The 19117-nt window shown below is 43.6% G+C and overlaps 1 protein-coding gene across 4 annotated transcripts in view; it reads right to left on the reverse strand.

Moving 5' to 3' along the window:
- The window catches only part of ACSM3 (acyl-CoA synthetase medium chain family member 3), a 36556-nt gene that overhangs the window by 8952 nt on the left and 8487 nt on the right, over positions 1-19117 (reverse strand). For 3 of the 4 annotated variants that reach the window (XM_045285985.1, XM_004706080.2, XM_045285986.1), the window contains exons 2-8: positions 15289-15558; positions 14254-14464; positions 8309-8516; positions 3489-3632; positions 3217-3373; positions 2895-2974; positions 699-825 (exon numbers count right to left, since the gene is read on the reverse strand). In XM_045285985.1, the coding sequence (XP_045141920.1) occupies positions 699-825; positions 2895-2974; positions 3217-3373; positions 3489-3632; positions 8309-8516; positions 14254-14464; positions 15289-15531 (1170 nt within the window). In that variant the 5' untranslated portion in view covers positions 15532-15558. The remainder of the gene's footprint in view (positions 1-698; positions 826-2894; positions 2975-3216; positions 3374-3488; positions 3633-8308; positions 8517-14253; positions 14465-15288; positions 15559-19117) is intronic. The other variant, XM_045285987.1, reaches the window with a different exon arrangement.

Raw genomic sequence — 19117 nt, forward strand, 5'->3', positions numbered from 1 at the left:
GATGCCACGACCCTCTCATTCAGTTCCTCATGTGGCGGTCACCCCATGATGTAGGGCAGTGGTTCCCCACCTTCCCGATGCCACGACCCTCTCATTCAGTTCCTCATGTGGCGGTCGACCCCATGATGTAGGGCAGTGGTTCCCCACCTTCCCTATGCCACAACCCTCTCATTCAGTTCCTCATGTGGCGGTCACCCCCCAACCATAACATTATTTTCATTGCTACTTCATAACTGTGATTTTGCTACTGTTATGAATCGGGCGACCCCCAACGGGGTCACCACCCACAGGTTGAGAACCGCTGATAAGGGGAAAATTCTCACTATAAAGCTAGTATTTCTCATAGTCATTTTAAAAAGACGATAAATGCCTCCTGGATGTTACATAGTGTGTTTCTCAGTAACTGCTATTTAACCAGTAACTATATGTGTTTTAATCTGTTGTAGAGCTTGCTTGTAACTAGGAGACTCTTCTGCTAACCACATCATTCCTTCCCTTTCCTTTAAATAATCAAAAGGCTTGAATAACCCACTGCCTTTGAGTTGATTCAGATTCATAGGAACCGTCTAGCACAGTGAACTGCTCTCTAAGGTTCGGAGGCTGAAATGTGAAGAGCAGACAGCTTCATCGGACACTTTGATCTTTATTCATCTGAATGAACCAGATCTCGTCCTCTTGTCTCAGCCGGGCCAATATACCGTTTCAGTCTGTCCATATCCTTCATAGATATCCAGGCCTGTCCTGCTTTTCCATTGTTCAGTCACTTCAGGGTTGATTGGCTCTCCAGCGCTCACACAGTGCTTTAAGCTTTTGAACTTACAGTTTCTTAGAAAACAGATAACAAGTTAGGTTAGGTTAGGAGGAAAAATGGCAAGAAATGGAAATTCAGGATGCATCAAGTCTCCCTTCCCCAATATACCCTGAACACTGGTGTGTCTTTGCTCCAAAACGGGAGACCAGTTGTAGCAATGAAAAGCCATGCTATCACAGGCTTCGCTTGGGAACACACTAGTTGTCATACCATTGATTCCAACTCGAGGTGACCCCACATGTGTCAGAGCAGAACTGTGTGTGCTCCACAGGGTTTTCAGTGGCTGATTTCTGGAAGTTGATCACCAGGCTTTGCTTCGCAGGTGCCCCTCGGTGGACTTGATCCTCTAACCCAGTGGTTCTCAACTTTCCTCATGGTGTGACCCTTTACTACAGTTCCGCATATTATGGTGACCCCCAACCATAAAATTATTTTCATTGCTACTTCATCACTGTAATTTTGCTACTGTTATGAATTGTCATGTAAATATCTGATAGGCAGGATTATTTTCATTGTGACAAATGGAACATAATTAAAGCATAGTGATGAATCACAAAAACTATGTAATTATATAATATGAAATATTTATTTCTAATAACAAATGAGATTTTGTCTTGAAGCATGGTGTAGCATGGGTAACAGTCTTCACACTAGGTACTCATAGGTGGGTGTATCTACATGTGGGCGGATAGTCTGGAGACAGCTAGAGGACCGGTGTCTCAGTTCCTAAGACCATTGAAAATATGTGTTTTCTGCTGCTCGTAGTTGACCCCTGTGAAAGGGTAAGTTCGACTCCCAAAGGGGTCGCGACCCACAGGTTGAGAAAGGCTGCTCTAACCTTTCATTTACTAATAAAGGATTGTTAACTGTTTAAGCCAGTAATTAAAAGTTTACCAGTTGTCTGATAAAATTGTGAAATGATAAATGGTTATAAAAAGAACAAGGAAGCTCCTAGGTAGTGCGCCTAATAGAACATTCTGCCATGAAAGAAATGCTCTCCAATACAGTACTCATGAGCCTTCTGTGGCTAGTGAGCACTTGAAACATGGCTGAAGAACTGAATTTGAAATTTGATTTAATTCAAATTTAAATAGTCACATGCAGCTAATGGCTACCATATTGAACAGCACAGTTTCAGGATATATGAGGGGGCTTCAAGAAGTTCCTGGCAAATGGGATTAAAAGATAATGGAATTTTTCCGTGAACCTTTTGGAGCACTCATATTGTGAAAGGGGGAGAAAACAAGGTACAAAACTTTGTGCATATTATGCTATGTCTTTAAAAGAGAGGGGCAGAAAATATGCATTTTGACTTGTATATGCATAGATTTTAAGAAGGATGTATAGAAATTAGAAACATTGATTGGTTCTGTGGAGGAGGAAAACTGGGTGACTAAGAACAAGGATTAGAGGGGGACTTTTCACCGTATGGTCTTATATACCTGTTGAGTTTTATATCATGTCATTGTATTCTCTATTCCAAAATTAAATCAACTTTTAGGAGTTTACTAATCTACCCTTTCCAATGGAATCAGCAATAAAGTAAAGGACATTCATCTTCCTCCTTATTTGCTGGAAGAGAGTTCCAAATAAGAGCAACTTCTCTACTTTCTCAGCTCAGGTAATAGCCGCCACCCAAAAGGTTCAGTAGCTTGTCACACCATACCCCCTGGGCTGAGCTCCCTAAAATATAATGCTCCCAATGCTGCCCTTATTTGGGGAGCTCAACATTTTATAAATATCTATAATCATTGATAGAATATTAGCAAGAAGGAGCAGGAGGAAGAGAAAGAGATAGCTAAATCCTTTATAACGTCCTTTTCCCGCTTTCCCTACCCCAAGCCAAACCCACTGCCATAGAGCCGATTCCAGCTCCTAATTCCCCTACAGAGGAGCAGAGCTGCGCCGCAGGGTTCCCAAGACTGTAAATCTTTAGGGAAGGAGACTACTAAGCCTTTCTCTCGTGGAGCAGCTGGTGGGCTCAAGTGGCCTGCTTTTCAGTAGCAGCCACACATTTAACCACTACCCCACCCCGGCTCCTCCCTTTCCCCCCACAAAGTGTCGATGCATCCATTTTTCTTACCTAGTCAAATCATCCTGAACAAGCATTCGGTATGCAGTTGGAGCCGAACAAAAGACAGTGATGGGAAACTTGGAGAGAGTCTGAAATTTAGAAGAAGTGAACTCTTGGCCTTACAACTATAATAAGTACGTAAATGGTAGGCAACAGGAGCCCTTGTTCATTTCCACATAAGTGCACCCTCATGCCTTTGCATAACTTTTCAGACTTACTTTCCACATGTGAAATCCCTTACATCATTTCATTTACTCTGATGTCTATAAGTGGCTGCATTTGTTAATTCTGGCCATACATTTTTAAATGCTGGCCTTGGGTTCTGCCTTACTTGCACAATAGAAGTTGGCTCAAAGCGTGGCAAATAATGTGCAAATACACATGCTCCCTGGATCCATGGAGAAAAGACACTACTCCAGGCAGACTTTGCCCAGCCTGTGTCTGAGGTATTCCACATCACATCGGAGGGTGTCAAGTCCAGCCAGAACCTGGGAAAACAAAGAACAGCCCTGATATAGATGGGGCCAGGGACTAGAAAAAGCCAGCAAATGAATTGTCCCTCTTATAGTTTTGACACATCAAGCTGCTGTGCTGTGGAAATACCTTCCATTTACAGATAACCCTATACCAAAACTGCCGTGGGTGTGTTCGGTCATCTTAGGAGATCCACTGGTTCCACTGGTAAAGTAAATGGCCATTGGCTCATTGTGCTTTGTCTTCACACAGGTGTGTTTATCACTGACATGTCTACGAGAGAAAACAACAGGTCCCCATCAAACACGGTGTCAAAGACCATTCCCACGCAAAGAGACTGCAGAACTGACCTCTTCATCTCATGGGTCAGTGCCCAGTTGACCTAGGTTCAATGTCAAGTTAAAAAAGCCACCTCTCCATCTGTTTAGGTGCTTTCTGGAATCACGCTAAAACTTTGCCATCAATGCAAAAAGTCAGTTTTTCCTGTTTGATGACATGTGGAAGCATTTGAAGTTCTCAAGAACTTCTTATGATCTTGTCATCACAGGTACATGAAGACCTACCCCTTCTGCTCCAGTGTAAAAATACTTTAAAAATGATTTTTGTTAAAAATTTGAGTATGTTAATAGAAGTCAGTTAATGGTATAAAGCAGGAGTTACTAACCTGTAGCCAACAGAGCAGATTGGGCCTGCTTCCTGTTTTGTTTTGTTTTCTTTGCAAATATAATTTGGAAAACAGCCATGTCCATTCATGTATGTATTGTCTATAGCTGTATATATATCTATATCTATATAGATATAGGTATGATGCAATAGAAGAGTTGAATAGCTGCAGTAGGGATTATATGACCTACAAAGCTTAAGATATTTACTATCTGCCCTTTTATTTTTTAATGTAATATTTATTTGGTGAATTTACATGCGAGGTAATTTGCAGAGGAAAAGATACAGACAGATGCAGCCTTCAGTGCAATCTCAAAAATTTTCAGAGTAGGCAACAGAATTCACAAGGATTTATCTGTCCTTTTATAGAAAATGTTTGCCAACTCCTGAAAGAATTGTTACCCACAAATGTCTACATAGTTCCAGCTAGACAAAACGGTAAGACTAGAGAAACATCCATGCAGAGGAAGAAATCACCCCATTCAAAGGGAAACAAATACTTTGATTCAAAGAGTAATTGGGCCGCTGTATGCTATCCATGGCCATTGCCATTGAGTCGATTTCAACCATTGGCAACCCTCTAGGACAGAGTAGAACTGCCCTCCAGGTTTTCCAAGGCTGTGATTTCCCCCCCAACAGTTTTATTGGCACATAATTTACATATCATATAATTTAATAGTTCAATCAAAGACTCTATTCTTTATGGAACCAGACTGCCACATCTTTCTCCCATGGACCTGTATGTGGGTTTAAACTGCCACCTATTGGTTAGCAGCCTCACCACTGCACCGCCAGACTTCCTCCTCATGTAATAGGGCAGCTGAAAGGTAAAATCTGCACATAGGCCCACAGGAGACAGAAAATGCAGCAGTTAAAATTTGGACTCATGCAGCAGTTAAAATTTGGACTCAAAATCCAAACTGCTTAAATTTGAAACCCTGCTCAAATGGGTAATACCCTCTGCTGCTGACTGAAAGGTCGGGGGTTCAACTCTATGTAGAGGAGCCTCAAAAGAAAGACCTGGTTATCTGTTCCTCCAAATTCAGCCACTGAAAATCTTTCCAAGCACAGTCCTACTCTGACACACATGGGATCACCATGGGCCAGAGTCACCTGGCCAATAATTGGTGTTGGTGTGAGATTTTAATTAGCGAACATATAAGATTCTATAGGCAAAATATTGAATGATACAGGGAGCATCAAGAGAAGCTGGAAAGAATACCCAGAGTCACTGTACCAAAAAGAACCACATGACATTAAACTATTTCAGGAGGTAGCATATGAGCAGGAACCAATGGTGCTGAAGGAAGAAGTTCAAACTACACTGAGTGCATTAGCCAAAAACACTGAGGGGATACCCATTGAAATGTTTCAGAAGGCTGAAGAAGCACTGGACGCACTCACCTATTCCAGGCAATTTGGAAGACAGCTACTTATCCATCTGACTGGAAGAAAGCCATATTTGTGCCCATTCCAAAGAAAGGTGACCCAACAGAATGCTCAAACAATAGAACGATCATTGATATCACATGCAAGTAAAATTTTGCTTAAGATGAACCGTTGCAACAGTCCATTGACAAGGAACTGCCAGAGATATAGGCCAGATTCAGAAGAGGATGTAGAACAAGGGATATCAATTCTGATGTCAGAAGGATCTTGGATCAAAGCAGAGAATACCAGAAAGATGTTTACTTGTGTATCATTGACTATGCAAAGATCCACTGTGTGGACCATAATAAACTATGGGTACCCTTGAGAAGAATGGGGTTTCCAGAACACTTAATTGTGCTTTCGGAACTTAGATAAGGATCAAGAGGCAGCTGTGTGAACAGAACAAGGGAACACAGAGTGGTTTAAAATCAGGACACGTGTGTGTCAGGGTTGCAGCCCCTCACCACACTTGTTCAATCTGTCTGCTGAGCAGATCAGAGAAGCACGATTACATGAAGAAGAGTGGGGCACCACAGTTGCAGAAAGGCTTCTATTTAACAACCTGATGTATGCAGATGACAACCTCACTTGGTGGAAGTAAGGAAAACTTGGTGCACTTGCTGAGGAAGATTAAGGATTGTAGACTTCAGTATGGATTACAGCCCAATGTAAGCCAGACCCAAATCCTCACAACTGGGCCATAAGGTAATATCATGATAAATGGAGAAAGTTGAAGTTGTCAAGGATTTTGCCTTGCTTGGATCCACAGTCAGTGCTCACAGAGGCAGCAGTCAAGAGATCAAAAGATGTATTGCATTGTATAAATCTGCTACACAAGACCTCTTTAGAGTATTGAAAAGCCAGGATGTTACTTTGAAGACTAACACGTCTGCCTGATCCAAACCATCATATTCTCCATGACATCATATGCATATGACAGTTGGACAGTGAATAAGGAAGACCATAGGAGGTTCTTGCTGCATTTGAATTGTGGTGCTGGAGAAGAATATTGAAAGTACTGTGGACTGCTAAGAGGACAAACCTCTGTATTAGAAGAAGTAAGGCCAGAGTGCTCTTTAGAGACAAGGATAGCAAGACCTCAAGAGAGACCAGTCGCTGGAGAAGGGCATCATGTTTGGTAAAGTGGAGGGGCAGCAAAAAAGAGGAAGGCCTTCAGTGAGATGGTTTGACCCAGGGGCTGCATCAGTGGGTTCAGATATAGGAACAATTGCGAGGATAATGCAGGACCAAGCAGTATTCCGTTCTGTTGTGCACACGGTCACCATGGGTTGGAACTGACTCGATGGCACCTAACTACAATATATCTAAAGTGCTTGGAACAGTGTATAGCCAGCATGTAGTCAGTGCCATATGCATGTAAGCTGTTATTGAAATTATAGATTTATTAGAAGAGCATTTGGTTTGGGAATGGAATTAAGAATTCGACATGTTGGCTTTTTTAGCTGACTTACAAACAAGTCCATAGCTGCAAGGATATTTATAAACACTTGAGTAAAAGTAGGAAGTTCATTCTAAAGAAGGCATATTAGAACCAGTAGCTGTAGAATTCAAAGGTAACCCAGGAAGCACCCCATTGCAGGCCTTGGACATTAATTTTTTTTTTTTTTAGTGTTTATAAGTGTGCTTACAACTTGATAAAAGTGTGGCTGTCACCAGAGGATGTATACTGGTACAGATAGGAACTGGAAACACAGGGAATCCAAGACAGATGAACCCTTCAGGACCAGTGCTGAGAGTGGCGATACTGGGATCTACATATAACCCCCTCCCTGGGGGACGGGCAACAGAAAAGTAGGTGAAGGGAGACGTCAGACAGTGTAAGACATCACAAAATAATTTATAAATTATCAAGGGTTCATGGGGATAGGGAGGGGGAAAATGATCTGATACCAAGAGCTCAAGTAGAAAGCAAATGTTTTGAGAATGAGGGCAACAAATGTACAAATGTGCTTGACACAATGGATGGATGTATGGATTGTGATGAGTTGTACGAGCCCCCAATAAAATGATTTTTCTAAAAGTGTGGCTGTCAGTAAAAATATAATCTACACAGAAAGGACTAATCCAAATCCTTAGGAGACAACAGCCCTGCAGTGAGTGCTGTGATCACCTGGAACTCCATGCATGAATAAAGGACTTAAGCCCCCAGATGCTAGGGATCCTCTTTGAGAAGCACCCTAGCCGAAGCAAGCTGCCTCACCCAAACTACCTTTTCTCGGAAGAGCCCACAACTACTTACCAATCAGCATAGCATAGAAAGGTTTGGGCCTTTTGGTTTGGCAGGGATCAGACCTTTGAAGGGGCTACCAAACATCAGAAGTCATGGGTTGGTTGAGGGTTTTGTAGGGTATGCATCAAAGATGAGGCTATTTCTCACTTAATCCCACTTCTTCTCCCCTCCCTCAGAGGTGTTGATCCTAAGACACTTGTTTCAATACAGCAGTTCTCAACACGAGGGTCGTGACCCCTTTGGGGGTCGAACGATCCTTTCACAGGGGTTGCCCAATTCCTAACAGTAGCAAAATGACAGTTATGAAGTAGCAATGAAAATAATTTTATGGTTGGGGAGTGGGTGTCACCACAACATGAGGACCTGTATGACCGGGTTGCTGCATCAGGAACACTGAGAACCCCTGCCTTCATAGATTTCTGATTCAGGGTCTCTTTCCTGGGTTTCTCAACCTACCCGCCTCAGAACTTTGCACTGTTAGTGAAACACTAATTGTTCCCTTGCTGATTATTTTTAATTTGTATTTTGCTGATCACAAGTAAGTCGAACATCTTTTCACTGTTTCCTTTTGGGAGACTGTTCTGCAACAACTATGGCTACTCACTTCATCATCTCCTTGAGGTTTCTCCATCCTTCTCTGGGGTTTCGAGAGACAATGAGCTTGGAGTGCAGATGTTCACATTTAGGTGCAATAGCATCGACAGCTGGTGCTAAAACGTCATTGGTAATAATGCACTTGGCTTTGGATGACTGTAACCTGTAGAGGATGTCTCTTTGCGTCAATTGAGTGGTTCCCGTAATTAAAACTGTCCCTAAGGTAGCAGAAAAGAAAAAAAATGTTTAAAAGGAAGGATTTCCCTCATCGTGTTAGCTAGAGTCATATGAATCTGTTATATACAGAAGGGATTAATAAATTTACCAGGCAAGATATCTTTTTGAAAGGTTTGAATAGAGAGAGTTTACTGAAAGAGATGTTTTTGGAAAAGAAGTCCAAACGTCCCTTTACTAGTCTAAAGGGCCTGGCAGAATGTAGAGCCGAACCTCGTCTTTCCAGGTCTGTACATCCCAGCACTCCACTTTTCTTGTTGTGCCCTTGGCTCAGACCCTACACCCAAGCACCTATTCAGTCCTAGTGGAGTAAGTGTGAGTATCTTGTCTTGCTCCACTCAGCCTTTGCACCAACTCAGGTCACTTTCATCGACAAGGAAATGTATCTTCTCTGCCCTAAACCTCCCTTTGGGCTGAAGAGGTAAGTACTGGGAAGATGCATGTCTCCACCTCCCTTTTGTGTCCCAATTCTGCCAGATTGCTGCCATCACCACCTCCTCTTCCTTGGCCAGCCTCTGCCTACCTGCCCTTACCCCCGCCTCCCCTGCCTCAAGTAATATGATCCAAATTCTTTTGGAAGTTGAGGGGTGAAGACCCTCTTCTGTAACTACTTCCTGCTGACCAGGGGAGCAGCACTGAGGGGATTTGGATGGCGCCGCTTCTAGTCTCAATCTGGGTGAGGGGCTGCGGGAAAGAAAGCATCTGCCTGGAATCTGGTAGCAGCCCGGTCTAGGGGGTTGAGCCGCAGGCTGGAGTCTGTTCTCTGCACGATCATCCACAGCCTCACAGCGGCTGGCTATGGGTCTGTTGAAGGGTGGCGCTAGCCTTCCCCCTTTTAATAGTATTTTTCATTCGATACCACTGACTACATAAATGATATTAACCTTAGAATTACCAAATGACACATGGAGGTTGTTTATGTTATTTTTCAGGAGGCTGTTAATGCTGAGTGCAAAGCCAAGTGTGAAGAAGTCAGATGGTGCCCATCAGAAAGGATAGTGTCTGGGCTTGTCTTTTAGCAAGCAGCCATCTAAATGACATATCGGCTAAGTCCACATGGAAGAGGCACCCCAGCCTGTGTGATCAAAGAGTTATGATTAAAAACAATTTATGATCAGAGAGGGGGATTGTATTAGAGTTTAAATTCTGATCACCCTGGTTTGCAAAAGTGTATAAATGGCAGTGATAGCCCAAAATCCATTTGTAGAGTCCCCACATAAACTAAGTCTCCTTTGAATGCTTCTGATCACTAAACAAGGATATAGATAATCTTGCCCTTAGGCAGAATGCTTTGGAAAGTGGATACATCCATCCATCTCTAGCCAACCCAAGAAGGGGCAGACTCTCTCTTGGGGGCTTGGTTGAGGATGTCCTTGATGGAAGGCCAGCATGTACCTTACTTACTGGGGACTGTAAAGGGGGTTGCCTAGTCAGGAGTCCCACCCTTTCAGTTTGTTCCTGACTCCTTTGGTTGGAAGGCCCTGGACCAATCTTGTAAGCCCTTCTAACATGTCCCAATCATGCTCCCGTACCTGCTTTTGTGGTCCCCTTGGTAACTACAGTGCCTTGATCTGCCACCAGTCATGCTTTTATGGCAGTCCTCTTTGCCCACTTATGCCCTTTTTAAAGCTTGGTATCAATGAAGCCTTGGATGCCATTTCAACCCCCTGATGGTGATCTCCCTCACCCAGATGATATGTCTGCATCTTTGTATTGTCTTTGTCTCTCTTAAGACTTAATAAGTTCTCTTTATATTCAAGATGAGGCCTCTTTTGTATCTTAAAACAAGCTTGAAAGGAGTTTTAATGGCAAGGTAGTATTACCTAGGGGGATCACAATATCACAAAATGTGTATGAACTGTTGAAGAATTTTTAAAAAGTTGCAAACTTTCATCCAAATTACAATACAAAACCTCAAAACAAAACACGTTATAGATTAAATTTTACATCCTCCCCAAATATATGTTGGAATTTTAATCCCTATCCCCGTGGCTGCAATGTAATGCAATGAATTGAACATTTAATTGAAAAGTCAGGAAAGAAGGGAGGAAGGAAGGAAGAGATGTTTCAGGCATCAGACCACTGCCACAGAGTCAATTCTGACTCATAGACACCGATAGAACAAAGTAGAACTGTCTCATTGGGTTTCCAAAGTTGTAATCTTTACAGAAACAGACTGACACCTATTTCTCCTTCAGGGTAGCTAGGAAGTCCAAACTACCAGCCCTTTGGCTAACAGGTGAGCACTTCAACCACTGCACTACCAGGATGCTTGTATTGTAAGCAGGCACAAAAGCACTGGGCAGCTAACTCAAGGCTGGCAGTTCAAACTCACCAGCTTCTCTCAAAAAAATGAGACGCACTTACACCGGTAAGGCTTGACAGCCTCAGAAACCCTATGGAGCAGTTCTAACCTATAGGATCACTTTGAGTCAGAAACCCCTTGATGGCAATGTTTTTGTTTCTTTTTTTATGGTCCCTTGGAGAAAGGGGACTCTTGACAGTACTCAACTTTACACTGGCCTCTTTTCATTTTCTCAAACCAAGTTATTTTCTACTTCAGGGAATTTGCACTTGTGTGTTCATTTTCCAAGATGCCCTGGTGGCACAGTGGTTAAAGCGCTCAACTGAAAACGGAAAGGTCAGCAGTTTAAGCCCACCAGCTGCTCCATGGGAGAAAAATATGGAGTCTACTTCTACCAAGAGGACAGCAGGAAGTCCTATGGGGCAGTTCTACTCTGTCCTCTAGGGTCACAAGGAATCAACATAATGGCAATGGGTTGGGTTGGGTTGGGTTAAAAAATCCTGGTACCGACCAATTGAATTTTGAAAGTCTCTTGCTTAGACCAAGCTCCTTGGTTGAACAGAGACAGGTGGGAGCCCCACACACATAAGACAAGGACTCTTAGTCACCCTTCTGGTCTAGGACTGAACTCATCCCTGTGTAGAATAATCAACCATTTAAGAGCAAAAGAAAGGCTTGAAGGTAAACAAGCGGTCATCTACTTCAGAAGCAACAAAGCCCACATGGAGGAAGCACACTAACCTGTGCGATCACGTGGTGTCAAGGGGATCAGGTATCAGGCATCATCAGAACAAAAAATCTTACCATAGTGAATGAAGGGGGAGTGCGGAGTGGAGACCCAAAGCACATTTGTAGGCCACTGGACATCCCCTTACAGAAGGGTTTCGGGGAGGGGCGAGCCAGTCTGGGTGTGATGTAGCAACGATGAAAAATACAGCTTTCCTCTAGTTCCTCAATGTTTCCTCCCCAGCTCCACTATCATGATCCCAATTCGACCTTGCAAGTCTGGCTAGACCAGAGGATGTACACTGGTACAGATAGGAACTGAAAATACAGGGAATCCAGGGCGGATGATCCCTTCAGGACCAGTGGTGTGAGTGGTGATACTGGGAGGGTAGAAGGAGGGTTGGTTGGAAAGGGGGAACCGATTACAAGGATCTACATGTGACCTCCTCACTAGGGGGACGGACAACAGAAAAGTGGGTGAAGGGAGATGTCGGACAGGGCAAGATATGACAAAATAATAATTTATAAATTATCAAGCGTTCATGAGAAAGCGGGGAGGGAGGGGGGAAAATGAGGACCTGATGCCAGGGGCTTAAGTGGAGAGCAAATGTTTTGAGAACGATGAGGGCAATGAATGTACAAATGTGCTTGACACAATCGATGTATGTATGGATTGTGATAAGAGTTGTATGAGCCCCCAATAAAACAATTTTAAAAAAAAGAGCGAAAGAGCAGTATCTTGTGTCAACTTGAAGATATGTCAATGTGGGGTCATCATCCACAACCAAATGGGTCGTAAGAGGCAGTTGTGTAATTGAAGGGTAAGTTAAAGAAACAACAGACAAGACATGGAAGTGCTCACCTCTTCTATGGAATCCGGAACCAGAGAAAGTTGAATGTATTCTCTCACAGACTTATATAATAATCTCAGGCTCACAAGACACACTTAACAGGAAGGGGATGTGTTAGAGGCGTACACATAACAGGAAGGGGACAAGATAGGGGTATACATGCAGCAGGAAGGTACATATGTATCAAGATGGGTGGGTTCTAGATCCTTGGCCATCTGTGAGCTGGCTTGACTTTGTGTCCCTGAGAGCTTCTCCAGGGGAGCAATCTATGATCCTTATCAAAGGGAGTGGGGTGGTTTGATTACTCTTGATGGCAGACACCCTTCTGGCAGCTAACCTTCAAACATATAGCAGCAACCATGTGCTTGCAAGCAGCATCTTAAAATTGGCATTATTACAGGGGACGTTGAGGGGAATAATGCTTAGGAGAATGTGACTGAGATTCATCTCCAACTCATGAACATGAAGGGCTTCCTCCACCAGAGTCTACCCCTCAGATTCTTAATTCTGAGCGTAGAGAATTTGTCTGCATACCCTCTCTCCCCAGTTCTCAGTTTCCCACATGTGAAGACCTTGGTAAAAACCCAAAGAACCTATGTAGTGCTGTTGATTAGGCTGGTAATTGCGCTAGGGGTATACACGTGGCCAGCAAGGCCAGTGGTTCAAATCAAACCCACTAGCTTCTCCATGGGAAAAATATGAGGGTGTCTGCACCCATAAAGCTTTACAGTCTTGGAAACCGTATATAGAACCGTCTGTCTCATAGAGGCCGCGGTCTTTAAGGAGGTCGACTGCCACAGCTGTCTCCTTCGGAGTAGCTGGTGGGTGCTACGTTTAGATCAGCAGCCCAGTGTTTAACCACTGTGCCACCAGGACTGCCTTTGGAGATACATCAGAAGCCAATTTGATCAGATAAGAAGGGAGGAGTCACAGGCTGAGAGCATCCAATAGATGGTCATGAAGAGGGGAAATAAAGAAGGAAGCCAAACGGGTGGGTGGGCATATGACAATTGTGGATACTCTGAAATTCAGATGCCCATGAGTCCTATAAGGAGTCCTGGTTGGACTGCTGGTCAGGCATTGGACTGCTAACTTCAAGGTCAGCAGTTCAAACCCAGCAGCCACCCTGCAGGGAAAAAAATGAGGCTACTTGCTCACATAAAGATGTATAGGCTTGGAAAATGTTGCGATAACCTATGTTCAAATATGCTCGACACAACTGATGTTATAAGAGCTGTCAGAGCCCCCCAATAAAATGATTTAAATAAAATAGTTTTTAAAAGGTTGATGTAAGTCAAAATTGACTTTTAGGCAGTGGGGTTTTTTTGTTTGCTTGTTTGCTTGATTTGGGTATGGGTCCTCTAGGAGAAAAGCATTAGGTATAAGAAGAGTGTTCGAGTGTTGATTTTCATTTGTTGAACAAAATTATCACAAACCAATCGAAATCCTAATTCAGATCATGGTGTCCGCATGTGTGCAGAGTAAAACTCTTTCACAGCATTTTCAAAGATGTGACCCTTTCAGAAGTAAATTGCCAGGCCTGTTTTTAAATTGATTTAAACTGGCAACCTTTTGACTAGTAATTATGCGCTTAACTATTTGCGTCACCCAGGGCCTCCTTCAGACTAGAATGGACACACAACAACAACAACAGCAATATAGATCAAAGGATGACGTCTTTCCGACACATTTCTAAAGTTTCCAGGGTTAGTTCCGTGTTGTGCATGGTTATTCTTTCATTCATATAACTGAAAACAGCATCTCTTGATTCCTTAGGGGTTTTAGAAAATCTCCCATCCAGCTGCGTTTACATATGATCATAGTGTAGCCATGACTAACCTGTTCGGAGACAGGCCATATTTGCAAGCCACCACTCTGGGATCCTGGGCAGGATTGTAATTACTCGATCTCCCCTTTGCAGGGCACAGGCTTCTGTAAGAATATTGGCAAATTTCCTGGACAGAGATCCCAGTTCCTCAAAACTCCATCTCACCTCTTCTCCATGCCCATCTATCCACCAGAAGGCTGGATGAGAAGGTCTCTTGCCAGCCTACAAAAGAGAAGCCAGTCATGGATTTTAAGATTATTGTCCAGTTACATGAGACTTTTAAGCTGATCTAATGGAAGATTTTCTTGGAAGAAAGTGCCCAAGTCATCAATTAAAATATCCTTGAGTCTTTAAAACACCCTGGGCTTCTTTTCAGATGTTGGGAGAACTATGTCGTCTCTTCTGGTCCATGTCATGTCTCATTTAGTCTGGTCGGTTTTCTTTCCCCAAAGCTCACATTCTCGAATCCATTTATCTTCCTCTCAATACATTATCTATGCCTCGTTCCCTACCATATCTCTTAGAATCACCTTCCACTCTTTATTTTAAAAATCAGCCTAGAATTATACATTTATGAAACCCGGGGTTTCTTCATCATGGAATTACTGATATTTTGGACTGGATAATTGTTGGAATCCCTGTGTAGTGTAAACAACGGGCTTGGCTGCTAACCCAAAGGCTGGAGGTTCTAGTCCGCCCAGAGGAATGGTGGATGACAAAGAACTGGTGATCTACTTCTGAAAACGCAGCCATTGAAAACTACGGAGCACAGTTCTACTCAGCTATCTGTGGGATTCCGAGAGCCAGAATCTACTCTAGGCCAACTGGCTTTCTTTGTTTTCTTACTTCTTTGCTGTAGGCGCTGGGCTCTGCATTCTAGGATGTTTGGCATAATTCCTGACCTCTCCTACTCGATGGGAGTAGTATCTCTCCTACTCCATTCTTGACAACAAAAATATCTCTAGATAGGGCCACATATCTTCTGGGGGCAAAAGAACTTCCAGTTGAGAATGGCTGATGTCCACTGAGTGGTCTTTGTTCCGTACCTTTTCTATCTTGGTCCATTGATCCAGGACATCTTTGGCAAAGTTGAAATATTCTGGGATCTCCAGTGTGAAGTCCTGTTTCATGGATTCATAATTGGAGAAATTCTGAGGGGCCATTGTTCTATAATCTTTATATAACGTTCTAATAGAAACCGCGATGGCTGAGTGCTGAAAATACTTGGCATGAAGTACAATCTTCATGGTGACAAGAGGTGGCATGAGTCTGGGTGGATGTTTTAGCATTCAGGATTTCTACAGCGACGGATCCATCTGAAAAGACAAGCAAAAAGGACACATGTTGTTTCTGTAAAGTAGCCAGACACTACAGCAGCTAACTTTTGTTATTAATCATTTGGTAGCAATGTTACATGTATGTCACCATAATAAACATAAAATGGTCATAATGGGACCAGTTTTTGAGCACTCACTGTGTTCCAAACACTGAACTCAGTGTTTTACATACAATTTCTCATTAAATCCCCATTATACTATCATCTGCTTCACTGACAGAAAATGAGGCTCAGGGAGGCTGAGGGTTCATCATTACTTAAAGGCAGGAGCTGGATTTGAATGCAGGGTTCTCTGCTTTCAGCCCATTTTCCAGACTGCTACATACTCCTGCCCCTACCTACCAGTCAGGTGGTTGTGCGGAGGTGGCTAGAGTGTTACTGTGATAGTTGGTGCTATGTCGGTGGTTTCTCCAAATTTCCGGAGAGTTTCCAGACTAAGACAGACTAGAGGAAAGGCTCAGCAATCTGCTTCAATGGAAACCCCCTGGATCACAACAGATTTTTGTTTAACATCCTGCTGGACCGTGAGCGTCCCAGGTTAAAAGCCACTCAAAATACACCGTGGCTACAATGGTGGACTCATGATGCGTGATCACCACGAGCTGGGTGACTGTCAACTGCCAGCCCACCACGTGCATTTCTACAGTAAGGATCTGGGTCATCTGGTCAGTTCCTCTCGCCGAAAGCCCAGAGCTAAGCCCCTTTAACAGAGCTCATTGTTCACAGATGTCAAGGAGACTTCCATAGTGGAAGCTGACGCCAGAGCTAAAAGAACCAAGAGGAGTCCAGGATCTAATTCGGCTTAGCAGTGCTGTCAAAGATGGGGCATCCACAGCCCTCAGTTCCCATGCTTCCAAGAGGAGCCCATGTCACTTTCGGGCCCAGGTTTATCAGCGATGGGTTGAGACTGTATTTACGGGAGATGTAATCATAGGACTCTAGCCTTTATGACTTTTACACTTGATCTGAGCCCAACGGCTGAGAAGCAATCCTTTCTGACTTACGTGGGGGAGGCCCCTCTGGGTAACCCAACACTCCCTGCTTCAGTGGGAAATTACTGATTGCTATGTTAATTACTTGGCTGATGGCTCATACACCAGACTGTTAAAAATTGAGTGCTAGGTTCATGCGAGGCTCTTGTCTTTAGACTGTTAGCAATTTTCCAGATGACCTACAAGGGACAAGTATTACTCTCACAATCATTAACTTGTGGGAGTAATTATTTTTAACTGCAGTGCTAGCTGCGGGGTGGGGCAGGCAGCATGGCCATATGTAAACATTACTGGGCTGCTCCATTGCCCAGATACTTAAGGACAGATGTCAGCCCGAAGGCCTGTCCTAAATGGACCGGGTGTTCAGGCATCGTGCCGAAGAACCCCATGCATCGATCTGGGCACTTCTGATCCTCTCATCTAATTTGTGTGAGGACTTGATAAATCAATGAGCTTGAGTCTGGGATGTCATCCTGATTTGAGCCTCCCCGTGATTCCCCTGTGAAGAAAATTGAACCCCAGCGAAGGTGAGCAACTTGGTTTACCAGAGCACGTCAGAGCTAGAACTAGAATTCAAGTCTTTAGAGTGCCACTTAAATGTTCTCTAGAGCAGTGTTTTCCAACCTTGGTCGTGTGTTGGAAGGGCCAAGAAAGATTTGTTTTTTCCAAAATTGCTAATGCCTGGGTCAGAATCTTTGGGGGTGTGAGGTCTGGGTATCATTGTTTTTTGAAGTTCCTCATAGGATTCCAAAATTGATGCTCACGGGTCGAGAGGTTGTAGTCTGTAAACCAGGAACATCACCACCTGGAAGATGGTTAGAAATTCCCAGGCCCCACTCCTGACTGTGGAGCAGGTAGGTTTTGACATTTAAATAAGGAACCCTAGTGATTGGTGTGCACATTAACGAGTGAGCAGCCCTCTGGCGTTGGCTCCTGGAATCATCTGATTACGCAATAGTGTCCCGGTTTTGCTGCTGCCCTGAACTTCAGTTTCACACTTTACCAACGGGGAAAATAATAGGACCTTTCTCAGAGTTGCTCTAAAGATGCAACGAGATCATGGGGGCAAGGTTCTTTGAATGGCGCCCTGTATGTGACTGCCCAGTAGAGCAGAGGTTAGAGTGGTTATCAACACTCAGTTTTTAGATTTAAATTTTCTCTATCTTTAAAGTTTGGGATACTGCCTTTATATGGTTCAAAATGTAGCATTCCTTTACCCACCCCTAGTCTCATGGCTGTCTCATGAACTCCACGCTCTTCCGAGTGTGTCACGATGGCTATATGTCTTGCTCCAGGGCCTCGTTATGTGTCTTCAAGCACATCTAACCACAGATTCTTATTTCGTAAACCCTTTGACACAATGAGGCCCCTAGAATACATACTCTTCTGGGCTTTTTAAAAAATCAGCACTGTTTCGGGGATCTTTCCACATCAGAACGTGTGTGTGTGTGTGTGTGTGTGTGTGTGTGTGTGTATGTGTGTGTTTCGTATGACAGCTGCATGGAATTCTGTGAAGGGTCCCACCGTATTTTCTTAACCCAGATGAGCATTTGACATATTTACATTGTTTTGATTTAGATATAATGTTGAAAGTATACCCTGATTCTTTCTCTTGTTACTTGGATGTGAAAACAAAACGTTCCATAAGAAGTATTAGAAGGTGGGGGGGGACACTCTGATCCTATTAAAATAAGAATCAGTCATTAATAAATACTATTTGATCCTATTTCAGGATGAACTATTTCAGGCACAGAGAATACAGTATAGAGGTGAATGAAAGGCAAAGTCCTTGCTCGGTGAGGAGAGAGGTCAGCGTAGTTAGTGAGTAAGGCAGTAAAGCAAAGAGGGTTCTCGAGGTTCTAGAGCGATCTGGCTGCCTTGTACTAGGTCATTTACAGTCCATTTCTTAATATTCTGTCAACAAGGACACACACGAGCACACCTCTTCGAGTTGGAAAATGGATTCATGAAGTCCTCAGATGTTCAGTGAGCACCTCCTCAGAGCCAGACCTGCACTAACGGCTGAGACACAGCTGTGAGCCCAGGGACAGATCACCCAATAAGCAATGTAAGCGTGGGTTTGCTGGGGAGTATTTACTGACCCACAGCGAAAGCCACTTTCACATAGAAGGAAAAAGCAACAACTCACTTTCCCATGGAAGGTAATCATGGGCTTCCTTTACATACACCCGTGCAACTGCTTATTAGACACCAGTAGGTACTTGCAAGTAAGCCCATGCTTAACTTGCTTCCTAGGTATGATGTCCCTGTTCGGGACTGTAAATGTGAAAAGAGGCTTTTTCTGAAGAAAAGGTAGGGAGGGGAGGCTGGGAGAGGGGCCAGACCTAAAAAGCAGAATCTTGATGTGGTTAAAGAAGAAAACAAATAAATAAAATTGTTTACCGCAGATGAGCCTCTGCTTACTTTGCTTCTTGGGTAACCTGACAGTATGTAAAAATGACACAGGTCCGGGAGGGTGGAGGGGGGGGTGGGCTGGAAAGGGGGAACCGATTAGAAGGATCTACATATAACCTCCTCCCTGGGGGA

This window comes from Echinops telfairi, unplaced genomic scaffold (genome assembly GCF_000313985.2).
Source record: "Echinops telfairi isolate 266 unplaced genomic scaffold, ASM31398v2 ScPeMD7_5;HRSCAF=22, whole genome shotgun sequence".
Taxonomy (NCBI): Eukaryota; Metazoa; Chordata; class Mammalia; order Afrosoricida; family Tenrecidae; genus Echinops; species Echinops telfairi.